The sequence below is a fragment of the Conger conger genome, chromosome 14 (genome assembly GCF_963514075.1).
Source record: "Conger conger chromosome 14, fConCon1.1, whole genome shotgun sequence".
NCBI lineage: Eukaryota > Metazoa > Chordata > Actinopteri > Anguilliformes > Congridae > Conger > Conger conger.
This window is the reverse complement of record NC_083773.1, coordinates 24,372,966-24,393,199: the sequence shown is the minus strand read 5'-3', so window position 1 is coordinate 24,393,199 and position 20,234 is coordinate 24,372,966. Positions and strand designations below refer to the sequence as shown.

General features: G+C 45.8%; 1 protein-coding gene and 1 long non-coding RNA gene across 6 annotated transcripts in view; one reads left to right on the top strand and one right to left on the bottom strand.

Moving 5' to 3' along the window:
* Window positions 1–20,234, top strand: part of rerea (arginine-glutamic acid dipeptide (RE) repeats a) — a 179,546-nt gene that overhangs the window by 116,596 nt on the left and 42,716 nt on the right. For 4 of the 5 annotated variants that reach the window (XM_061219707.1, XM_061219706.1, XM_061219709.1 and 1 more), the window contains 3 exons: window positions 3,845–3,950; window positions 4,573–4,669; window positions 8,367–8,471. In XM_061219707.1, the coding sequence (XP_061075691.1) occupies window positions 3,845–3,950; window positions 4,573–4,669; window positions 8,367–8,471 (308 nt within the window). Of the gene's footprint in view, window positions 1–3,844; window positions 3,951–4,572; window positions 4,670–8,366; window positions 8,472–15,881; window positions 16,248–20,234 lie in introns of those variants that run through there. The other variant, XM_061219710.1, reaches the window with a different exon arrangement.
* Window positions 15,424–16,737, bottom strand: LOC133109939 (uncharacterized). Its single transcript, XR_009704801.1, has 2 exons — window positions 16,656–16,737; window positions 15,424–16,133 (listed from the first exon to the last, which is right to left on the bottom strand). It is a non-coding gene; the product is annotated as an uncharacterized LOC133109939 (long non-coding RNA).

Sequence of the window (20,234 nt, the reverse complement as noted above, 5' to 3'; positions counted from 1 at the left end):
ACAGAGGTTTCCTGTTAATGTGTACCCGAGCAGGAGAGGAACGGGGCTGTTTCTGCAGGACTAGCGGCCGAGCGAGCCATCCTGCGTCCAACCACCTCCGCCGCCCTCCCCCAGGGCCGGCAGAATCACCCAGAGCTCACCAGTTTCACACTTTCTGTTATTCTTAGGCCACTGACTGAAGTGGCGTTACACCGACCTTTACCAAGACTGGGGGTCACGAGGGGTTCATTTTCTCATGGAACAGAGGTGTACAATCAGGGCAAATCTATTTCGGGATCTTGTGCTTATTCAATTCCAGCTCAATCATGCCTTCATCTGACATTTGTACAAGCACCAGCTACTGCAAGTGTATCCTTTAGATTGTACACTGCTTACGTACAGGAGTGAACCTGTACAGTTTTACAGAGCTGAAATAAAAATAAAACTAAGGTTATTGGTTGGAACAAAAACCTGCACGCAGACTAGCCCTCCAGGACCGGAGTTGTGCAGCCCTGCTGTAGAAGAGAAGCAGAGCCCAGCTGTCTGAGGCTCCATTTTCATGACATAATCAGAGATACTGCCGGCACCTGCCAATGAACAGAGCTCGGCGTTTATTGCTGCGATCTTCGATGAACACGCTTTTCCTGACCCCGAGCGCTGCCGAAATGACCAAACGCATTCGAGCGAGAACGTGGTCTTCATCAGAACGCAGAAACGCAGACCGTATCTCAGGACGTTTCACTGACAGTGGGACCGAGCGATTTCTCCTGAGTGAGTCTGCATGCAGCACAGTAGCCACAGTGTCTTGTCTCTGGTCCACACATGGGCTCATTTCTAAGCAGACATTTCAGATCCTCCCTGGGTTGTCGGGAAGGGCGCCTTCACAGTTTTTCAACGGGCAGTTTTTTTTCTGTGAGGCATGAAAGCTGGTGTGTGTTTCTCTCTGCATCCCCCCTGTAACCTCATGAAGAGTGAATTCTCCCCGCTGCTCAAAGCCCCAGTCTGAATCTCTCCCACCCCTTTTAACCTCCTCAAACCCCCTGTTCGCTGCTGGTAAGGCCTGTGGGTCTCACCTGTGGGCCACAAACCTTCAGAAAGTGCCAGAATAGCGTTATTCCTTCCGCTGCTGTGGAACTGTGATGCATTAACACCAAGCGCAGGCAGAGTGCAGATTAACCTGGAATTGGGGGTACCTTTTTATTTATTTATTTTTTTCTCTTTTTTTTTTTTTTCCCGTTTCTCTTTTTATTAATTTTTTTCCATTCTGTCTTTGTCTGTTTAGTGCTGGTTCTGGACATTTATCTCCTTATTTTTTATTTATTTATTCATTCAAACTGAAGCCAAATGAGCAATATGCAATTCCAGGTCAGGTTTGTGTATGTTTAACGGTCTTCTACACAAGGTTAGCTGCACACACAGAGAACATGACGACCAGTAGGGACCGAAGACAAACATGTTCACTGCCTGAAAGACCGCAAGGTGGACTCCAATTTACAGGAATCCAAGGGCTACAAGGGCCTGTTTTGGGCTATTTTATAAAGGAAAAAACACAACTGATTCTCATCTGGTCACAGGTATGTGGTAGGGTGGTTTTGGGGGTGACATTTTGGCGGGACAGGGGAGGCTCCTGCTCTAAATGCAGTTGGGAACGGCGCTAATCAATTCAGCATTGTCATTGTAATGGGCCTGCCTCCCGCTCTATCCTCTCTGCTTAAGAGTACTTACCTCCATAATGTGATTCTGTGCAATGATCTGCTCCGTGCAGCATGCAAACATAATTAGGCTTTAATAATGAAACAGTCGTTTCCAGTGGCTGGATTTAGTGAAAGAAAGGTCAGGGGGTTTCAGATTGATTTAGCTTTATAGTTTTTAAAAAATGAGAACCTTTCTTTTTTTTCGCTGGGTGGGGGTGAGTGTCGTCGTGGTAACGCCTCCTCCCGCGGTCGCATTGGCGAAAGCCCGCTGGAGTGCGGCATGTGCTCCGCCCGCGAGGGCTTTCTCCCGCCTCCGAAACGGCGTGGAATGTAGCGCAGCGTTAATTGTGGAACTGCCATTAATTCCCTCTCCAGAAGCACGCATGGAGAGCTGGGCTTTGTGCGCTGAATTATAAAGCGGTGGACAGCGGGGGGGGGGGGATAATGGAACTGGCAATCCCGCTGTCGGGGACAAGTGCCTCGCTGTCACCGCCGCTTTTCAGCGCGGAGAAGAGTGACGGAAATATCATCTCTCAAATCTGAGAGTCAGGTGTAATTAGTGTGCCCAACAGAGAGCTGCAGATGGCCGTTATGAGATCGCTGTGTGTGTCTGTGTGTGTCTCTGTCTATATGTGTGTGTGTTTGTGTCTCTATATACGTGTGTGTGTGTGTCTCTGAGTGTTTGTGTGTAAGTCTGTATGTGTGCATGTCTATTTGTGCATGTCTGTGTATTTGTGTGTATGTCTATATGTGTCTGTGTCTGTGTGTTTGTCTGTATGTGCGCATGTCTGTGTGTCTGTGTATGTCTATGTGCGCGTGTGTGTCTGTGTCTGTGTGTTTGTCTGTATGTGTGTGTGTGTGTACATCTTTGTCTGCCTGTGTGACATCTCGCCTTTGACTGTTGGGTGTTCTAACCTAACAACCCGAACATGGTTTTTTCTTTTCCCTTTTTTGTCTGAAGAGACATTTATCCAGTAAAGCAAATAATCCAGCCCTGCGATGCAGACATCCTGCTGTTATGTAAATGTCCTGTATGGCTCTGAATGCAAATACGCAGCATTAGCCTGGCGTGTGCGTGAGCGCTGTTTAAAGGTGAGGAGGGAGAGGGCTGACCTGTCCTCATAAATCCCACACAGAGAGTCCTCCAGGACCCGGCCCATCATGCCCTTTTCCCCTGGCCCCGCCCCCTCTCTTCACAGAGCTGTGTTTGAAGAGATAGCAGCTCTGGCTTAAACAGGAGTGCAGAATGCCTTTAAATCACTCAACAGAAGCCCTCTGCTCCCTGTGCAAATGGCACAATAGTCAAAGCTGTTATTGTGATGCCTGAAGAGAGCTCTGGGCTGCAGGAAATCCTTCTGAAATGAAAAATGAAACTTTCTCTCCGCTCTCCCCTCTCCCCTCTCTCTTGGCTGGCTGACACGGCGCGCTTTGCATGGAGGGCTGTAATCCACGGTCGTTTTAAAAGACTGCTGTGATTCCTGGCCACCGAACAAGGGCTCCACTGCCCCGTCACGCCAAGCTGAGGTTTCTCTAATGTTCTTTTAAGCCCTCCCAACAGCCAGCCGGGTTTGTGTGGAAGGCTAATAAATATTTCATGTCAGTTAATGAAAACACCTTTTCCACAGATTCCTTTTTTTCGGTTTGGCTCTTTTTTTTCTTTCTGGTGTCTCTGAAATAGATCTTTGACTCAGTGCTGTCACTCGCTGGTCATTGGCAGGAACTGCAAGTGCTCGGTTTGATTTGCAATTAGATGCAGTCCCACAGACTGTCAGTGGATGGCAGTGTTCCAGATACCATCACTTAGGCAAGCAAGCCCCAATCTCACTGGCTGAATAAAGCCAGGTTTTTATTTATGTGTGCAGAAAGTTACCAAGTCCATTTAAACTTGTTTGGGGAATTTGTAGGGAATGCTGGAATTATCTGAATATCGCATCTGAATATCCCAGCTCTGTACTTTTCTCTTCAATTAAAATGCACAGGAAACTTTGACGGCTGTCTCAATCCCTTTTTAATTGACATGGTTGCACGGAGTGCTTTTGGCAGGGGGAACAGGCGTCGTAAAGCAACCAAACACCACTTTGTTTGCCAAGAAACCAATTTTGCTGCACTGTTAAGAGACAAATGTCTGTTTATTTTATTAGGTCTTTTTTCTCTCTCCTTCTGTCTTCCAGAGTAAACGAGACCATCTGCTGATGAGCGTGAAGTGGTACTACCGCCAGTCTGAGGTCCCAGACTCCGTATACCAGCACCTGGTGCAGGACCGGAACAACGAGAACGGTGAGAAACTTCACCGGAGCCAGGGGGGCCTGTCCAGAAACCAGGGTTCACTGGAGCCAGGGGGGCCTGTCCAGAAACCAGGGTTCACTGGAGCCAGGGGCGGGTCGCAGTGTTCTGTCCGTTACTCGCTTAACGTGGACGGGAAAAAACTTTTGGGCGGCCATTTTGAGAGCCTGGCAGAGGATGCCTCACAGAATGCTCTGTTCCCCAGATAACTTTCTCCAAACATTATGTTAACACACAGTAAATTGCACACAGTGCTATCTATCAGGGGCCCGTGCTACCGGGGGCCCCTGCAGATATCCGAGCAGCGTTGTGAGGGCCTACGCCCCTCGCCCTGCGCTGACACGCTCCCTTCCTCCCAGGCTGACAGGATGTTAACGGCAGCGAGGTGCACTTCCTCCGCTCGCTCACTGTACTGCATCTTGGGAAGTAGAGTTGTGGGCGGAAAGCTGATAAAGGCACACAGAGTTGGAGGTCATTCATCTTCACAGACAGGCCCAATCACCTGTCAGTCACAGGGGTTGGAGTGGGGGCCCTGTGTGATAATGGCTGTACTGGAATAGAAGCACACAGTAATGTGTGTTTGATGGTGATGTGGAGTGGGGATCTTTTGTTGCAGACTCAGGCCGGGAGCTGGTCATCACTGACCCGGTGGTGAAGAGCCGAGAGCTGTTCATCTCCGACTATGTGGACACCTACCACGCTGCTGCTCTCAGGTAACACTGAGACGACACTTGCTCTCGCTCTCTCTCTCTCTTTGTCTCTCTTTCTATATATGTATCTTTCTCTCTGTATGTCTCCGTTTCTCTCTCTTGCTCTCTATCTTTATGTCTCTGTTTCTCTCGCTCTGTATGTATCTCCCATCTGTCTTGTCTCTTGCTCTCTTTCTCTATCTGTTCTCTCTCTCTCTCTCTCTCTCTCTCTGCCTACATAAGAATCATTCTGTTGTCACAGAATCAAAGCAGGAATATGGGGGGAGGGTCTAGGTAACAGTCTTAGAGACTCTTTTAGCTGTGTGTGTTCCACATTGTGGGTATTTAGCATTAGCTAATGAACAGCTTTGCAGTGTAAATGACAGCAATGCTAGTTTGTATGTGCTGGCCAAATGAGGGTGCTGCACATCTCAAAGTGTGAAATAAAAACCGAGCCTTTCCTGACACAGTTAAGCACCAGTAGAATGTTGTGGTTTAGCCCGAGCTCGAAACCCAATACACTTTCACAGACAGACTTTTCCCCTGTGAATATTTTTCCCTCCCGTAATGAAAACCATCTGGTAACATCATGGTTGTTCAGAACATGTCACCGGAGCACTGATTCCAGGGCAGATTAACTGCAGCCTCAGCAGTGCAGGACTCCTCTGATTCCGCTTATTACAGGGCTCTGGTGGTGTCGTAATCCCCGGTCCACAAACCCCGTCTTCCTTTCATCTTCCAGGGGAAACTGCATTCCTCCATGCACCCGAGTATTCCCAGTTATCCACATGGTGCTGGGCGCTCCACAGTATTCCCTGTTATCCACATGGTGCTGGGTGCTCCCGAGTATTCCCAGTTATCCACATTTTGCTGGGTGCTCCTGAGTATTCCCTGTTATCCACATGGTGCTGGGCGCTCCACAGTACTCCTTTTTATCCACATGGTGCTGGGCGCTCCGCAGTATTCCCTGTTATCCACATGGTGCTGGGCGCTCCACAGTATTCCCTGTTATCCACATGGAGCTGGGCGCTCTGCAGTATTCCCAGTTATCCACATGGTGCTGGGCGCTCCGCAGTATTCCCTGTTATCCACATGGAGCTGGGCGCTCTGCAGTATTCCCAGTTATCCACATGGTGCTGGACGCTCCGCAGTATTCCCTGTTATCCACATGGAGCTGGGCGCTCTGCAGTATTCCCAGTTATCCATATGGTGCTGGGCGCTCCGCAGTATTCCCTGTTATCCACATGGTGCTGGGCGCTCCACAGTATTCCCAGTATCCACATGGTGCTGGGCGCTCCACAGTATTCCCAGTTATCCACATGGTGCTGGGCGCTCCACAGTATTCCCAGTTATCCACATGGTGCTGGGCGCTCCACAGTATTCCCTGTTATCCACATGGAGCTGGGCGCTCTGCAGTATTCCCAGTTATCCACATGGTGCTGGGCGCTCCACAGTATTCCCTGTTATCCACATGGTGCTGGGTGCTCCCGAGTATTCCCAGTTATCCACATTTTGCTGGGTGCTCCTGAGTATTCCCTGTTATCCACATGGTGCTGGGCGCTCCACAGTATTCCCTGTTATCCACATGGTGCTGGGCGCTCCACAGTATTCCCTGTTATCCACATGGTGCTGGGCGCTCCGCAGTATTCCCTGTTATCCACATGGTGCTGGGCGCTCCACAGTATTCCCTGTTATCCACATGGAGCTGGGCGCTCTGCAGTATTCCCAGTTATTCACATGGTGCTGGGCGCTCCGCAGTATTCCCTGTTATCCACATGGAGCTGGGCGCTCTGCAGTATTCCCAGTTATCCACATGGTGCTGGACGCTCCGCAGTATTCCCTGTTATCCACATGGAGCTGGGCGCTCTGCAGTATTCCCAGTTATCCATATGGTGCTGGGCGCTCCGCAGTATTCCCTGTTATCCACATGGTGCTGGGCGCTCCACAGTATTCCCTGTTATCCACATGGAGCTGGGCGCTCTGCAGTATTCCCAGTTATCCACATGGTGCTGGGCGCTCCGCAGTATTCCCTGTTATCCACATGGAGCTGGGCGCTCTGCAGTATTCCCAGTTATCCACATGGTGCTGGACGCTCCGCAGTATTCCCTGTTATCCACATGGAGCTGGGCGCTCTGCAGTATTCCCAGTTATCCATATGGTGCTGGGCGCTCCGCAGTATTCCCTGTTATCCACATGGTGCTGGGCGCTCCACAGTATTCCCAGTATCCACATGGTGCTGGGCGCTCCACAGTATTCCCAGTTATCCACATGGTGCTGGGCGCTCCACAGTATTCCCTGTTATCCACATGGAGCTGGGCGCTCTGCAGTATTCCCAGTTATCCACATGGTGCTGGGCGCTCCACAGTATTCCCTGTTATCCACATGGTGCTGGGTGCTCCCGAGTATTCCCAGTTATCCACATTTTGCTGGGTGCTCCTGAGTATTCCCTGTTATCCACATGGTGCTGGGCGCTCCACAGTATTCCCTGTTATCCACATGGTGCTGGGCGCTCCACAGTATTCCCTGTTATCCACATGGTGCTGGGCGCTCCGCAGTATTCCCTGTTATCCACATGGTGCTGGGCGCTCCACAGTATTCCCAGTTATCCACATGGTGCTGGGCGCTCCACAGTATTCCCTGTTATCCACATGGAGCTGGGCGCTCTGCAGTATTCCCAGTTATCCACATGGTGCTGGGCGCTCCGCAGTATTCCCTGTTATCCACATGTTGCTGGGCGCTCCACAGTATTCCCAGTATCCACACGGTGCTGGGCGCTCCGCAGTATTCCCTGTTATCCACATGGTGCTGGGCGCTCCACAGTATTCCCTGTTATCCACATGGTGCTGGGCGCTCCGCAGTATTCCCTGTTATCCACATGGTGCTGGGCGCTCCGCAGTATTCCCTGTTATCCACATGGTGCTGGGCGCTCCGCAGTATTCCCTGTTATCCAGATGGTGCTGGGCGCTCCGCAGTATTCCCTGTTATCCACATGGTGCTGGGCGCTCTGCATTATTCCCAGTTATCCACATGGTGCTGGGCGCTCCACAGTATTCCCTGTTATCCACATGGTGCTGGGCGCTCCGCAGTATTCCCAGTATCCACATGGTGCTGGGCGCTCCACAGCATTCCCAGTTATCCACATGGTGCTGGGCGCTCCGCAGTGTTCCCAGTTATCCACATGGTGCTGGGCGCTCCGCAGTATTCCCTGTTATCCACATGTTGCTGGGCGCTCCGCAGTATTCCCTGTTATCCACATGGTGCTGGGCGCTCCACAGTATTCCCTGTTATCCACATGGTGCTGGGCGCTCCACAGTATTCCCAGTTATCCACATGGAGCTGGGCGCTCCTCAGTTTGGGGGAGAGGGGAAAAGGGAGAATGGTATGTGTATGTGTTGAGCAGGTCCCGCTGCACGGTGCGGTGCTTGTTTTGGCCGGGGCTCTGCGTACCGTCACCGTGCTCAGAGCGGGGCGGAGGGGCGCCCTTTGACCCTGCTCACAGAACCCAGGGTGACTGGCCGTGCGTCAGGAGCCCCTGCTCATCCAGCACACTACCTGGGATAGTTCAGTTACACATTCACGGGCCCTCCTTTGAGATTGATAATATGTCTGCCATCAAATGTTCACCCAGCGCTGGGTAATTGGCATAACCTCTTATTGTGTACGCTGTTTGCGTTCAGATGCGGACACCCTTTCAGGTAGTTTTTTCTCGTTTGTGTTCCAGGGGAAAGTGCAGCATCGCCCATTTCTCCGACATATTCGCTGCTCGGGAGTTCAAGGCCCGGGTGGACTCTTTCTTCTACATCCTGGGCTACAATCCAGAGACCAGGTAAGGCTGTGGCTCCCTGCGCTTGTGTAGACATTACTGGGCAGGCTGGTCTGATTACCTGCATGCAGACTGCAGGCCCCACAGCACTATATGAGATAATTACAGTGATTAAGTGTGGAGAGAGGGTCTGCATGGTGCTCCAGCTTATTCAGCTATTTGTAACGTAATTAGCGCTTTATTGCCTCCGGAAACTCAATAACATGGAAGCTGATTGCATTTAAACGCAGGCTATGGGTGCGTACCGGCTCAAAATGGCGCTGACCCGACCTGCTCGAAGCAGCAGCGGTCGTGTGTTGCAACGAGATGGAAACACTGTTGACTGTGTTAATAAAGGTGGCTGCAGCTGTGTGTGTGTGTGTGTGTGTGTGTGTGTGTGTGTATGTATCAGAGGACTGTGTGTTTGTCGTGCACACTGTCGGCAGATGTAGCTCTGTGTGTGTGTGCGCGTGTGCGCGTGTGCGCGTGTGCGCGTGTGCGCGTGTGCGCGTGTGTGCGTGTGTGTGTGTGTGTGCGTGCGTGTTAGAGGGATGTGTTTTCTTACGTACACAGCGAGTGCAGCTCCGGTGCTTTGCGTTTTGGTGTATTTTGTCGTCCGACTGCGTGGTGTGTATTGGGCTCCCGTTCGCACAGGTAGAAGGTAAACCCTGACACCTGTGAGCTGGAAAAGTCAGAGGTGTGGCTTGAATTTGTGCCTGCATGTACAAACCCCTGCTTTAAATCTCAATGTTGGTAAGATTCTGTATATTTTCTTTACTTCGGTCTGATTGGCCCAGATTTTGTAGCCAGTATCTCTTAAGTAATGCAGTGTACTTCAGGTCAATTGTTAATTTGTTTACGCTAAAGTGGTGGTAACTAAATACTCGCGGCTGTCTTTGTTCAATTACCACCTTTCTTTTGTTGGCTTTCCTCGTGATTGACATGATGAAACTGTTTATGACAGTACAAACAAACTGCTTACGGTAACTAGCTAATTATACGCAGAGCTGGTCTTACAATACAGTTGTGCATTGCAGGTCTGCAGACTTGGTTTGTTTTTATGTTTGGCGAAATACCGTGGTATTGCGTGCCTCGCAGCAAGCTATTAGAAAGCCTGGTTTTTCTCTCCTCCACAGCTAAAAAAGAAGCCATAAAGGATACGACATTTGAAAAATGTGAGCGGGCAGGATTTGATGTGGAAAAGAGTGGTGAACGTTAACAGCTGATTAAGTTCAGAAGTGTCTTCTCGTGTTTTCACACACCGTAAAGCATTCTGCTGGGCTCACTGCGCTTCGGATTGTGATTATTTACCTCGGACTGTGCCCCCGTGTCACACGACGCGTCCCGCGATGACACTGCCTCCTGCTGGCGTGTAAAATGGCTGCCTGCGACTCCCGGCTCCTCCCAGAGTCTGGAGCCGCGGCCCTGAGCACATATCTCTCCCAGCCGGTTTAGAGACCTGCCACAAGTGCTTATAAAATGCATTCCAAAGCCCCGCAGAAGGCCGTGTGAGTCATTGCCGCTGTCCCCCGCTGCCTCCCGAGACCTGCACTGAGAACCAGCTCTCTCTAAATACACCTTCATCTTCACTTCCACGGCACCTTATAAACACACTGCGCCATTATCCCGTCTCAGTTTACTCTACGGTCCGTTTCATTTCACAAAAACACCGCAATAAAACCCTAACCTATCGCAGTGCCTGCCCTAAAATAAACACGGGTTAACAGAGTCAATGTTTCTTAGCGTTAACTGAGGCCCAGTACGCATTCACTTGTTCATCAGGATTGTCCTGTCCCCATTAGGGTTGGCACGTCAGAAGCGTAAATTGATATGAATATTTTTAGGAATTCTTGATTAAGTGGACGATGATGTATTTTATTAGGTTATGTTTCTGTGTTATGTTATTTATTGTCTGTCATCTGGTTTGATTTCATTCTTGAATTCTGAAAACTGTAAAGATTTTACTTCAGTGGAAAATCATTATGTATTTATGATCGAGGCTCATGCACCTAAAACATAATTTTTATGTTACTGCTGGTGGTTGAGGTGAGATCACTCATCACTGTAAAGCACTTTGAATCACCGGCTAGTGAGAAAAGCTCGACATAAATTAAAGGAATTATTCTTTATTGTTATTAAATTCGACTTGCAGCCTGACTTTTCCATTTTAGAATAGCCAGTTAACATCTGAGCTAAACAACGGCTCATAATTGTGGAATGAGCAGCGTGTAACACTTTTCTCTGGAAGGTAAAAAGGTGATGATGATGATGATTCAGGTGAACACATTTCTCTGGAAGGTGGAAGGTTATGATGATGATTCAGTGGAACGCTGCGTCAGAGCAGCCCTCCTCTCAGATTAGCATCAGCAGGTCCACTGCGGGAGCAGGAAGCTCCGGGCTTAGAGGTTTATCCCTTCTGCAGGAGCAGCGTGGCGATTCACTCAGGTCAGCGTCCGGCCACGTCTCCCAATCATCCTGCAGTAATCCCTCTCCACAGTGCCCCCCCCCTCCCTGATTACAGGGCTCAGTGGCGGAAACACCACCGGGGGGGGGGGGGAAATGAGCCCAACATGCCAGTAAACACAGTCCGGCCCCAGATACAGCCCACGGCAGTAATACTTACCAGCACCATGAAGACAAAGGTGCACTTACTGACTTCCAGAGCTCAAAATGAAAGCCAGCTGCGCGGAATTCCTGCGCTGGTACCCTGCAGGAGTGCGCACGTGTGTTTGCGTCGTCGTTAGGGAAACGGCCTGGTCTGGGGCGAATGTGATGCGTTTTGCTGTGAACACAAAGCCGCAAGTGGAATGCAGGACTGAAAGGTCGTGGTACTGTTAACCCCTGTTCCTCCAAGAGTATAAAATTTGAATCGGTGAGCCAAACCGAAGTGGACTACTCCAAGAGAAATGGACTGTTTCACAACAGATTTTATCCGTCAATCTATCTGTCTAGTATCAGACACGCAGAATGTAAATGTGTAATGCTTGGCTTGTTGTAAAGGTATCCTTTAATTAACTGGTACAGTTTCATAGCCAGTGTATTTATAATCTATGAATGTCCAGCAGGTGCTTAGAGCCTCAAAGAAACTCAGATGTAATCAAATGAGAGCAGTCATAAGCACTTTTCTTCTCTCTTAAATACCTGCTGCTCCATCTCTGCTGCATGTGCTCCTGAAGGGTACCCTTGGTAAAGTACACAGTCACTCAAGTTTGATTGACAGTTAACATTTTATTTGACCATTAGCATTTAAAATTGATGAGAAGGCAGCTCATACAGTTGTTGGGGGTTTTAGCTGGTGAATATTTAATATCAGTTTAATATAACTAATTAAGACAATTAGCCAGACTTGGGTCTTCTAGATGTATTTTTTATAAGTCAAATCTGTTATGTACTGAAGTACATAACACTTTATGTACTGTTAAATCGCTGTTAGGCATTTTGAAACAAATGGGATTTATGTGGGGAGATTTGGGGTAGGATTTATAAATTGTAGCCAGCCCCTGGGAAATTGAAAGCATATAATCTTGTATGTATTCAAACCGACTCCATCTTCTGTCATTGCTGGCTTACAGTACATCACTTGCTCTGCAATATTTAAAACCCGCCGCGTATCTTAACAACCAAGCAACCAGAGCCGTATCCGCTTTGCTGACTAAAGAGATTGTAGATCTTTGGCAGAAAGGATATCATTTGAAAATGTCTCTTTTGAATTAGGTTTTAAATCCCCCGTTGATTTAAAATCCTGCCGGAGGAAAGTAAACTGACATTTGGAGCCCTCAGTGAGGCTCATAAAAGGTCACAGTGCATGTGAAATAAGTTGTCAGGTGAAATAAATCAAGCGCAGTCTCGGTAGAGGGGGAAAGGGAAGGAAATCCTACGGCGAATGTGTGCGCGAGAGAAAACCAACGCACAGTATCCGTCCCCATAGCGTACCCTCATAAAACCCCATGACGCTGTTTTAATGTGTCCCTTTTTTCACATGCTGCTGATCTAATGCACAGACTGGATCACTTACTGTAACAGCATATTATTGTCTAACCGTGACTGCACCAGTTGGCCATTGTGCCCGAACAATTCTTTCATCATTTACATGCCATATAGTTGGACAATTGTTTTTTTTCAGTCATTTTTGGGGGGCGACATGGCTCAGGCAGTAAGAGCAGACGTCTGGCAGTCGGAGGGTTGCCGGTTCGATCCCCCGCCCGGGCTGTGTCGAAGTGCCCCTGAGCAAGACACCTAACCCCTAAATGCTCCTGACGAGCAGGTTGGTGCCTTGCATGGCAGCCAATTGCCGTTGGTGTGCAAGTGTGTATGAATGGGAAGCATCAATTGTACCGTGCTTTGGATAAAGGCGCTATATAAATGCCAACCATTTACCATTTTGGTAGTTTTGAAAAGTGTGTATTTAATGAAGAGATGTACTTATTACTTGCTGATATTTTATGATGTTTTCACTGTAATACAATACCTAGCTACATCACATGGATATATCAAAGATATATCAAATGGAGCCGTTTCAATCAGCGATTCTTAGGAGTTTGAGTATCACTAGGTGTCCACAAGTTGGGGAAACGGGGGTAGTTGACATATAAATACAATGATTAGAAAAGACTAAACACCATTACATGTGTGAGTGAATGTATGGTGTTTGATTGGATGTGGTCTTTAATATTTCACCCTGAAGCATTCACAGCTAATAAAAACAAACCGAGCACACCTGTGTGATTTACAGCAAGGAGAACACTGCCTCTGCAACAGCTCTGTCATGAGTGCTTTTTAATAAGCATGATGGTTTAAGGGACACAGTAGGATCCTTATGTTCTTTTTATGGAGGCAAATAACATTTCACAAAAAACCATAGGAGAATAGTACCGGTAAGATTGCTCACTAAAACATGAATGATGCCATTGTACATAATTAAAGAGAGAAAAAAAAAAAACATTGTTAATGGTTAGTTTAATTTTAAGGAAAATATTAAGAAGGGAGGCCCACTTGCCAGATTAATAAACTCACTCAAGTTTACAGTGCACTGTAGATTTGTTTGTATGTGATTAATAACATGCCAACAATACTTGTGGAGCAAAGAAATCTGGCATCGCTAATGCCATCCTACATAAAACATCTATGACTACTATTGAACTCAACATTCGGTATTTTAATGCCATTTTATGCCGTTATACATGCTCTCCAAGCATAACCGTAAAACACTTGATTAAAAATATACTTGGCGTGTAGAGGGAAAATGGCACCCAACATAAACCATCCTTCCGTGATCCAGGGACTTGGCGTGTGCTTGGTATGTAACATTAGCTTGCTGCTTTTTCCATTGTGCATGGAGTCATTTGAGTGCATTTCCAGTGCAGATTCACAATGTCTGCATTTAATTCACTGAAATCACATCAGCCAGTGGTCGGAACTCATTTGGATCTCATTTGAAGCCTACTTCAACGTTCTGTTATTTTGTTATTTTTGAGACTGCAGCGTGTTGATTCAGTTTAATTTATCACACTTTAAACATTGTGATTTGGCACTATAATATGGTAGCTTCAGTAGCTTATTTAGGTTAAAATTTTATAAATGTATTAATTCAAAAAGAGTTTGAATGTTCCACGCTGGTTTGTATATCCAAAACAATAGATTATTACCAGAGATAAATGGATGATACTTTTTTTTTTCTTGCTTATCTTGCTGTTTATCAAAGCTGAAGTGCTGCAGTTCCTTTTCCTTCCTTATGCAAATCAAAATCTGTAATTTTCATTAGATTTTACTTACCATGGAGAATACTTATTTTATTAAATTGCATTTATTTTTTAATTTTCTATTCAGAATTATATTGGTATGTGACACCGAAGGCCACACATCTCCCCTTCTCACCTGCGCCATTACTTTTTGCTCATTGTATACACGTAGTAAGAATCCTCATTAAATGTCACTTATTGGCCAGGCAGTAATGTCCCTTTTAGATTTGTCTTCCGTGTGGAATGTTTTCAATGCAGGCTTTTGTCTCAGCCAAAGTTGTGAAGCTACTGTTTTTTGAACGGTGTTTTGCTGCAGAGTGACAAATGTTTGTATTAAGGTGTAATAATGCAATAGGCTTATTTAGTTTGAACAGAGGAGTGTGCACTGCCTGCCACAGGATGGCTAGAATCTCTGAAATACCGAGTCTATGACTATGATGATATGATATAAATGCACAGAGTCTGTGACAGGCGGGGGTCTCCCTGCTGCAGGGGGATACAGCGTACGGTCCGATGTCTTCAGATTCTGGCAGAAATGCCAGAAAATTTTCAAACTTCACACCGTCAATAGAGGGCAATGATGCAATGCCCACCTGTTCATTTTTTAATTAATTGTTCTGCTTCATTTTGTCCAGGAACATATATATGACTATATATGAGTGTATACTGAGCAAGTTTTTCAAGAAGTACTGTACAGTACGTTATTGCACAGTAATTTAATGTTTTCAAATACAAATATATGTATTGTTACTGTTGGTATACAGTTTAACACCATGGGAAGTATGAATTCCGATTTAATATTCATTTGGATTATGGTTGGGATATTTCTGAGGTAATATAACGGGAGGTAATTTTTGAACAAATTGTCCTTGTTATGTTTCTTTATTGGGCAGCTTATTTAAACTGAAGAATCTCAATCTGGGCATAGTAAAGAAAATGAGTTCTTTCAACTGCTTTCCGACTGCTTTCAATGCTGAAATTATTCATGAAAAATATGAATTTCAGCAAAGCCATCATGTGCAAGGGGGAGGGGTATAATAACAAAATTATTCATGAGATGCAACTCCCCATTGTAAATAACATCCCTATGATGTACAGAGTGTTGTGATATTAATCATGTTCACTGTATTTTTATTATACTGTATACAAACCTTGCATTCCTTTATATTGCTGCAGGGTTAGTTGTACAGTGTTCACTAAAGTATCATAGTTGAGTGTAAAAGATGTCAAATTACTCATTTTCCATTTCAGTTTATTAATACTATACATTTTTTAGCTGATGAAAAGTGCCTGAAATGGTGATGCTGATTTTATTTCAACCCTGGTGCATTGTGTTTTAAACTATCGCCCAATGTTTTACCAAATGAAAGATGTGCAATCTGTTCTCCTGCTGTTCTGTTGCCTTCATCTTCAGAGTTTGAGTTTTCATTCTTTAGAGTAACGTATTGCATTGCCACATTGTTTAAATAATAGAACAATTTGTTGTGGATATATTTTTTGTTTAATATTATTTGTTGTTGTTGTTGTTATTATTATTATTTATTATTATTTTTATACATCGCAGATAATCACAGTGCACAGATAATCACAGACATCACAGTGCACCGTAAAATTACCGAGATTTCTGCTGCAGCTCGTGAATGTTGCATGTTAAGAGTCCCCTTAACCAGGGCCCCACTCGCTCTCTGTTCTCCCCCCTCCTTCCGCTGCTTGTTTGGTATGCTGCGCGAGGCGTCAGCGGCTTCGGGAACCGGCCTTGTTTATGTGGAAGACGGGCAGAGATGGATCGCGTTTCCAGCGTGTCTCTGTGTGTAAGGTCGCGGCACATGCTCAGTGCGGTCCGTCCAAACGGGAACTTTGTACGCTGTGCGTGAAGGCTGAGGTCATAGCACAAGCTCAGTGAAAACCTCTCCGAGAGACTGCGTCCTCCTCCATTTTGACTACTTATCTAGATATAGGGGGAAAGGGGAGTTTATTGCAGCCACTTCGGCAGGAAAACTGTCAACATTGGCTAAACGAAACGACTCGATTCCGACATGGACGACCTGTTCAGTCCACGAAGGTAGGCTTCGCTGCATATATTTTCCATGCTTTTTGACGAAACCGCGTTGTTGTTTCTATCTCATGCTGCGATTGCTGCGACATAATACTTGTGTATAAAATATGTATATGGAATCGCTATGATTTTACAAGGTTATGTGCGCCATTGTCAGTGTTGCTGCTTTAAGTATTTGCAAGCAAGCTGCTCCCAAAAACGGTACACGGAGCTAGCGAGTTAGCTAGCAGCTGAGCTTTCGATGTCTGCATGTAGTTGGCAAGCTAGCTGTCAGATTTAACTTTCTCCTAGCTATTTGTGTTGCTCTCCGAAAATCAGAAGCGCTGCATACCAAGACTCCATTTTGCAGGACTTGATATCGAGTCGTGTTTACTATCGAGATGATATGGCGTAGAAGAGCAGAGAGAGGCTTACTCTTCTGGCAGCTGATGAGCGGTGGCGAAGCTTGTGCATGAAGATCTAGAGCTCTGTCGATGTGGCTATCATGGAATGTTTGGGCCTTTAGCTGTGTTTATGTAACGTTTGGAGGGAGCATTACAGTCGTCCAAGGATTGGCTGAGCTTGATGGTGGGGGCGGGACTAGTGTTGATTGCTTTCCCAATTGTCAACTCGGTGTGCCGGGTTTTGCTCTGTTTTGGCACGATGACACAGTTAAGATGAACGCAATCAATTCAGTTATTAACATCATTATAGCAGATAACTCGGGTCGTGGTAGTAAGCTGTTATCGTAATTTAATTTCAAGCGGCATTACTTGGACAAGGCTTTTATGTTTTATTTTTAAATGATAGTTGCCTCATCATCTTAAATGGCTACTGACTAGCTAGTAATGCACTGTTGTCTTTAATATACTATAACGTTATTGCCTTCTTTTTGAACATTATATGCAGTATACTTGTATTGCTTTTAAGGATGGAAATTATCTTGGATTAAGATGCGTGCCCTGCCTGTAACTGAATATATGGTTGAAAATATTATCTTGCGTGTATTCATTTTATCCCTTATGCGTTTTTAAAATGCATCTAAGGACATATGGAACGGGTTTGATAGATTATTTTTTTACTTGTTTACTTGCATTTGTTGTTTTTTTTTCTGGCATACTTTTGTTAAATATCGTGAAGGTACGCTCGATGCATCTCTTTAAGAGGAGACCTTTCCTGAGACGTGCAAGGGAATTTGTATCCAGCAAAATAAGACCCAGCAAAATACATAAATATACATCTATGCAAGGCAAAAACTTTTATAGTTTTACTGATCTAATAAGGATTATAAAACAAAATCTATCTCCTATAAATGGCATATATATTTAAGTGTTATGAATAACTTTACCTGAAAGAACAGGTAAAGTTAATAACACAATGTAATAGCACAATTAATTGACATATTTCCCAATGAGAAATGGGTTTAGTTTGGGATTACAGCAGAAGAGAACAAAGCAGGTGGGTTAATTAGGGCGAGTCTGAATATCCGGACACAAATGTCAGGAAAGGGGTTTCGTGCAGTTTGTTATTGCCGTGGATCTAGTCCAGTAGAACTGATCCACTGCACATTTGTTATGAGAATATGTTCCAGTGTTTATGAATATCACTGGGATGCAACAGTTCCACTTCATATTTCTGGTGTAAATGTTTTACATAAGAGTTTTTATTTTTGGACAGGGTTATAAGCCTTCCTGTGCATCCAAACAATCTGCACTTGTGTGGTCTTGGTTGACCGAAGTTGGTCCGACCGTCAGTGGTTAGGAATGTTTTACATTTACGCGGTTTCGTATTGAGGACGAGACGTTAAGCTGGAAATGTCTGCAGCATTGCCTTATTTAAGAGCATGCAGCCCAGAAAAACCACAGAAAAAGCAGGATAAACCGTCGCTGTGGTCCTCTCCCTTCCTGCTGTCAATCAAGTGTCTGGTTCCTGGGGACCGCCACAGCAGGAGAGCTGAAGTCATGTTCTACTGTTTAGACAATATTTTAGTTTTTGGTCCCGCTTCTAGATCCCTCTGTGTCCCTCTTAATGCCTTCAAGAACCTGCTGACCACATCTGTTGAAAATATATGGCATTGCTCTCGCAAGCCCAGCTTACTGTTGCAAAGCTTGTCCTGACATTGAAATTGCACAGTGATTTTGCTTCATCTGTAACCCTCTATGAATAAGATTTGGAGACCAAAAATGAATCCAGCTTTGCCTAAAATGTTTCTTCTGTCACCTAGTTGCTAAGCCTGGCCTCTGTAACACACAGAAACCAAATAATGGTGCAGCCTTTCTGCGCAATACATATGCCTGCCATTTCACGTCTACTTTAGGGTAGTTAATGTTGACAGAATATACATTTCTGCCAAGTGAAAGGTTGGGGGGAGGATGCGCTGTGGGGAAGAACAGTTAAAGAAACCCCTAGGCTGCCTGTTGGAGACCCACAAAGGCGTTTAACACAACCAAGGATCCAGCATCCTCTGTGTTGTACCACCTGAGTAATATAGAGTTGTGTTTCTCTGGGTGCAAATCATAGTGACAGTTTCTGGGCCACTCTATGGAGGGCCGTATGAAAATGGGAGGCGTCGCCATGGCAACGGAGTGACTGCCCCCCCCCCCCCTTTTTTCAGAAGGAACATCTTGTCATTTTCTTTAATCCACTGCAGCTGGAGATATGAGCACTATTATTAAATTGCCGTCACTATGGTTACCGGCATTTGTTATAGCTGGCGGTTGGGATCCTGATTTCCCCCCCCCCCCAGTCGCCTCAGTTCACTTTGTACAATATTAGCTCAGCTAAAATGTGTCTGTTCCCAGCTTGTGGAAAGTAATCCCATCCTGAGAATGGAGTCATTGAGCACAGCAACAAAAAGCAGTAATGGAAGGTGTCAGGCAGATTGGTTTCAGCAGCGCTCTTTTCTCACTTCTCTCCTGCTCTCCCTTTTTCAGTGGAGCGTTAAGATCTTATTCTCTTTTTTTCAAGTGTTAAATGCATTGCAGATTTTTTTTTGTAAGTCCCTATAAGCCATTGCCCTGTCAGATATATTTCAAATTCAACACTAAGCACGATAAATCAAAGAATACAATTTTTTTTCTTTGCTTCTAAGTTGCTTGTAAATGCGGTAAATGTATAGCAGAGTGTGAACATTCACCTAGGCAGAGCCCACCCCTCCATCCTCCGTTACAGAAACCTTTCTCCTCCGACCATCCATCTGTTATCTAACCCGCTTATTCCTGGTCACAGGGCTGTAGCCTATCCCAGCAGGCACTGGGCGAAAGGCAAGAATACCCCCTTGACAGGTCTCCAATCCATCATTGGGCACACGCACCATTTACTTTTAGTTTTTGAAGGTAACTCTTCCTTTTACCTGGGACGTGGGACTTTTGCAGTTGTAAGCCAATTGCATGAAGTGCACCATGATGCTCTCGGTTCTCAATGATGAGCTTTCTATTGAAGCATACTATTGAACAAAAAATGTGTCAACGCCCTGTTTGTACTCTCCCTAATTTGCCTGTGGTAAATGAAGGGTTTGTTTTCTTTTTGGTGAAAAAGTATTCTTGAGGGGAAATGAATGTCAACTTTAGTCAGCTTCAATACTGCAAAAATAATCAGGATAATCCACATGACCTTACACTTTGATGAATTAACTCTTATTGACCTGAATTTGTTGCCTGTGAAGGAGAGATTCCGTCATTGGTCTTGTGGAAAATTCTTTCAGTGTGAGGATTTGGGGGTTGATGGGTTGGCTGTCTAATTTGATGGCTCAGAGTGACAGAAACGTGCTGTTTGGCTGTTTCTCAACCTTCACTTGCTGCCAGTGAGTCAGTCTTCCTGCCTGTCTTTCTGAGTGTGTGCTATAAAGCACAGGAATCAGATAACACCTTCCCCCCTGCACTGAGTTACGGTGCTGCTTTTAAATCTTGTGTACCGGTTTGTTGGCCCTTCAGGTATCAATATCTACTGAGGCAGCAGAGCTGATATATGAGCAGAAAGACTCTTTTCCAGAGGACTAAAGTGGGGAAAAAAGTG